This window comes from Lepisosteus oculatus, chromosome 18 (assembly GCF_040954835.1).
Source record: "Lepisosteus oculatus isolate fLepOcu1 chromosome 18, fLepOcu1.hap2, whole genome shotgun sequence".
Taxonomy (NCBI): domain Eukaryota; kingdom Metazoa; phylum Chordata; class Actinopteri; order Semionotiformes; family Lepisosteidae; genus Lepisosteus; species Lepisosteus oculatus.
In genome coordinates, this window is record NC_090713.1 from 2,070,401 (window position 1) to 2,075,855 (window position 5,455).

Here is a 5,455-nt window from a genome sequence, read left to right on the forward strand (position 1 = left end):
TGGAGGGGGGTGTGGAGCGGGCCAATGAAAAGGCAGCCTGTGGGACCCATTCAAACAGCTTTCCCCGTTGCAAGCAAGGCACAGAGTGCCGCTGGATTGTTTCAGTGGAATGGACCCTAACCGAGCTTTCAAACCTAAAACTGTAGACCAGTAAGTCGGGATGGCAGAGTCGGTGGTGGCCTTCCAGAGCCGGCTCTGCTCTGTCATGGAGATCCTGCTGCGAGTCGCGGTGCGGGAGATCGCAGACCTGGTGGAGAGCGGGGTGTCGCAGTCCGTGTTCGTCTTCCAGGCTCGGCTCGCCTCTCTCTCGGACACCCTGCTGAAGCTGGCAGTGCGAGAGATCACCAAGGTCTTCGAGGCCAGTCTGAACGATTTCCGACTGGAAATCGCCAAGGAAAGGCTGGGGCCGGCGGGGAGGGAGCCGGGACCCGGACTCGGAGCCGGAGCCGGGCTGAGCGATACCGGGAAGAGCGGCAGCGCCGGTGGGGATCAGGACTGTACTGAGAGCAGCACCGGACATCGCGGACAAACACTGACTGGTGAGATCAATAAACATATTTCCGAGCCTAAACTGTCACGTCTTGTACCGCACGATGTAGGAGTCGTAGTAAAACAGTCAGTTTTCTTTGAACTGATTGGTCAGTTACATTTCCACTATTTCGGTTCTGTTTATCCCTACTTGAGTTAAATTATATAATTGTTTTAACAGTTTAGGAGAACCTTTACGGTACTAAAATGCAAGAAAGTGAAACAGTGAAAAGTTGCAGATATGTGTGTGAGACGTGCTGGAGTTCGACGAGGCTAGATTACTGTACATATCCTCAGGAAAGGGAAATGTGTATGTAAAAAGGGACTGTCCAAATTGAATTTTATATGAAACACATTTCAGAAAATCCAAAAAACAATTTTCAAAACTCACAATAACACAAACTGGCATGTTAGACAATGAGTAAATAAGACAAAGGCAAAACGTGAATTCACTGGCACTTTCTGCATATTTACTACAACCTTGCCTTCTGATCATTAAAAGTCTCAAATTATTGCGTTTTACAAGACATTTTAATATAGCAGTATTAAATGGGACATTTAGAGAATATGAGAATATGTGGTTAACCGAAGATGAGCAAAGGGTGATTACAAAATCGTCTCACAATTGGCACCAAGGTATGAGAGACAATATAGCAAAATATCAAAATCCTGAACAGAAAAATTGACTGTTCCATTTTTTAAATATGACCCTCTGAACAAGGTATGTGAGAAGACATTGGCAAACAGTGATTGCACTTTCTGCTTCATTGCTATGGCCCTCCCTCCTGATTATAAGGTCAGGGGTATAGTAACAACAATGTTAGGATTGGTGGAGGTGGGAGGGGTGTTAATGGCTTTTCACTGTAGAAGATTTTTGAGTTTTTTATCCTTCTCTGAAGTGAGAAACTGGTAGAGTTGGGAGTTGAGGAATGAGGTTAGTTATAAAAGGAATATGATGTGGAGCTGTTACCAAAACATCCCTTAATTTTTTTGATGTTGTCATCCTAGATAAACTGCAGTTAGCAAAGATAAAAAGATAATTATTTTTGCTGACTGCCCTATCTTTCTTGTCAGAATTGTGAGACAATTTTATAATCAGGAGGGATGGCCATGGCAATACAGCAGAAAGTGGAGTCATCTTTTCCCAGTGTAAGTTCATGTAATTGTGAGTTTTTAAAATCGGTTTGTGATTTTCTTAAGTGTATTCCATACAAAAATATAACTTGGACAGTCACTATTTATTTGGATATTCCCTTTCGCTGAGGATGTCTACAGCAGTGGTTCTCAAACTTTTTGGACCAAGTTTCAGCCCTGATCAAACCAAAGCATCCAAGTACCACCTACAGGTCATCTTCTTATAGGAACCCTAGAAAATCTCAAAGATCAACATGAGCACGCATGCGCGCACACACTCACATACACATATAATAAATATTATAATACACTTTATTTGATATAGCACCTTTAAAGGTGGCTTCTCAAAGTGCTTTACAGAATGACAACAGAAACAACAATTAAAAATAAACAATAAAAAGCACCATTTCAGTGAGAGAGGTGAGCCTGTTTAGTCGAGCAAAACAGATGTGAATTCATTGGTCGAGCCTTGATACAATTCACAACAGAGTCTAACAGATTTTAAATTGTCAGGCATTTTCTTGACTGCCAAGGCCTCGCGGTGCATGCTGCAGTTCATATCTGGGCAACCTCTCTAATTCGTGTAACTAAACCACTGTGTCGGCTTGTCATCCCTCTAGCACCGTCTGTACAAACTCCGACGCACTTTATCCAGACGATGCCATTGTCTTCGATACATTCGTTCAGAAGCTGAAATATGTGTTATCCTGTAGTTCCTGTTGGTAGCGGCTTACAGAACAGAAAGTCCTCATGGGACATACCCTCAAACTTGTATCTAACGTAAACGAGCAAATTGGCCAAATCAACAACATTTACAGACTCATCTTATTGCAGTGAAAAGCATCTGCTCATCTTGCCGCGCTCTATCAGCGTACTTTTGACATCATCCTCCATATCAATAATTCTATGAGTGACTGTTTTTTGAAGGCGGCAGCAGGTCGAGCTGTTTAGCAGCTTTTTCTCCACACATAATACATGTCAGGTCTTTTGCCAATGGTAAACAAAGTTCTTCACAAGTAGTGTGGGGCTTACCTGCTTTAGCAATCCGCAAGCTTGTGTTTTTCCCCGTTTCCATTTCAGAAGTCCGTCTCAGAAGTTAAAAGACATTTTTATTTCATGCTCATGGGAGTGAAACACAGAGACGCTCTGTGTATTTTTTTCAAATTAACCTAGAACAGTCCTTAAATATTTTTCTGTTATCTATCACATTTTCCTGTGCTCACAAGATTGCCAGTGTTCCAAAATGTGTCTTTATTAATCTAGCCCAGTGAAGACAGTGGTAAGGGAATCTTAAAATAATTGTGATCATTAAACGGTACACTTTGTAGTATTATTAGAACTGTAGAGAAAGTACGTTTTTATCAGTCAAAGCAGTGAAAAAAAGTTTCTTGGTGCTTTTCTAATTCTCCTGGAGTACTCCAAAACAGTAGTGCCTGAAGGCCTGGTCAGGTTTACTCGATTGCACGGCTAATTCGTAAATGACGAGGATGAGAAGTGAATGATGCTGATGTGGCAAAGCTTGGTGCATGTTGCTGGGTGTGCTGTCGTTGATTGGTTTGTTAAGTTATCTGACTGGAGTTGGTTGCATCAGTGATGCAATCAGCTCTTTTTTGTACAGTACCTGACTTAAAGGTTATTGTATTCAGTTCTGCAGTGGATGTACATTATGTTTCTCATTCAGGCTTGTTTTTCAAGGGCCAGTCTTTCAAATTACTTTGCCATTACTTTTTGCACATTCTAGGTGGGTGATTTTTGTTTTGTTCCTCACTGTAGTAACTAAGATTGTCTAATCCTACCTTTTTTTTTTCTTCCCAGGAGCTGCAGGAGCCAGTGCCCCCCTTGCCATAAAAAAGGAGTCTCCCATTAAACACAATAGCGAGGTGTGGGGCTCAGGTCTGATGCAAAACATGGAACTCATTCCTACAGAAGACAATGGAAATGTCGCTGTGCAGCACAGGATTGGAAAGAGTATAGAGGATCCTGGTGAACTTGAGTCTGTCAACATGACAGCACCAGTGCCTAGAGAACAAAATCTGGTTTCTTTAGGATCTCACCCCCATAGAGAAGCTCTCAGGACTCTGAACAAAAAGAAAATTAGAGAAAGTTTCAGGAAACGGGGGACTATTGCTACAGAAGCAGACAAGGAAGTGCTGAAAGGACAGAATGAGGTTAAACCTGGAACGCAAGGTATTGAGTTCCAGTCAAGTCCCTCTGCAGAGCAACACACTATGACACTACACCCTCTTCACTCTGAAAAGGGGGATACAGGTAATAATGTACAAGGGTCCACAGTGAAGAGGGCAGATCAGAGACAATGTAAGGAAGATTTTGAAAGGGGAGAGCAGCAGAGAGGCCCAGGAATTAGGAAGACTACACCACAAGCATCTATAAATATGCAGTCTTCCTCAGCTAAAGCAGAAGCACTGCCATTACAATACAAGCAGCAGAAGCAGCACGGATCCTCCAGCACGCTGACCTCGCTGTCGGGGGACACGAAAGAGCCAAGTGGAAGTTCTGGGACCGCGAGTCTTTGTACACAGGGGACCACATCAAGGGTCAGCAACATTGGAGAGAGACAAAGTAGCAAGCGGCACAGCGAGTCAAGTTACGTGAAACATCATTCACGAGCTCATACTGGAGAGAGACCATACCGCTGCACCCTCTGTGGAAAGACTTTTAGTCATTCCCATGACTTTAAGAAACACCAACACATACACATTGGTGAGAGACCATATCGCTGCAGACACTGTGGGAAGTGTTTTAACCATTTAGATGACTTTAACAAGCATCAGCAGATTCACAAAGGGAAGAGACCTTTTCCCTGCAGTCATTGTGGGGAGAGTTTTAACCATTTAGATGACTTTAACAAGCATCAGCAGATTCACAAAGGGAAAAGACCTTTTCTCTGCAGTCACTGTGGGGAGAGGTTTCAGTATTCATATGATTTTAAAAAGCATCAGCTGATTCACAAAGGAGAGAGACCATATTGATACAGTCAATACTTGAATACTTTTAATTGTGTGAGAGATTTTAATACACATCTGCAGATTCATTATGGAGACCTGCCTTATTGCTGCAGTTAGTGTGGCAACAGGGTCCATGCACTCAATACAAAACACATCTGCTTGACGAGACAGTAGAGATCACCAGCCTTGGTCCAAGAGAGACCATATCCAGTTCTTCTTACAGGAAGCTTGTGTCTTGCACATCTTTAAGTTATTGCAGTGAACTGTGGTCCCTAGATCTTAAGCACCAATCTCTAATTCAAAACATTAACACACGAAAATTGTTAGAAAATGGTGATTCAATAATGACCTGCTGAATTGGGGCTCTCTAGGACCAGGTTTGGAGATGTCTGCAGTAGAGCAACGGTACTGACAATTTTCGATACACTCTGATTTAAGTGTTAATCTATGCCTTTGAATAAATAAACATCTTTTAAAAACAAGACATTTAAGTGTGTTCCCAGATGTTCTTTGGTGTTGACACAGAAACAGACCTGTGGTGTCTTGGATTGGGTGTAGTCTCACCTTCTTTATGTTTCCAGGTTACTGTGTTCCAGAGCAGTTGAATTTTAGAAATGCAAATATGCAGTGCTCTACAGGTTTATTAATTCCCCTAATAGGAACAAAATTCTCATATACATATGCAGTGTTATTGCTAAAAACAGTTGTTTTGGAAGTGCACTCAAAGCCTCCAGACTTACATAGATGCCTCTGAAGGTATAAAAAGGGGTAACACATGGAAGACAATAGCACAATGCATCACCATGTACTGCAGGCAAATGTTCATT

General features: G+C 42.3%; 1 protein-coding gene across 1 annotated transcript; it reads left to right on the forward strand.

The window, feature by feature from the left end:
* Window positions 1-5,112, forward strand: LOC102698520 (zinc finger and SCAN domain-containing protein 2-like). Its single transcript, XM_006643004.3, has 2 exons — window positions 1-539; window positions 3,478-5,112. The coding sequence occupies exons 1-2, from the start codon at window positions 161-163 to the stop codon at window positions 4,650-4,652; spliced, it is 1,554 nt and encodes a 517-aa protein (XP_006643067.2). The 5' UTR covers window positions 1-160; the 3' UTR covers window positions 4,653-5,112.
* The last annotated feature ends 343 nt before the right edge of the window (window positions 5,113-5,455 follow it).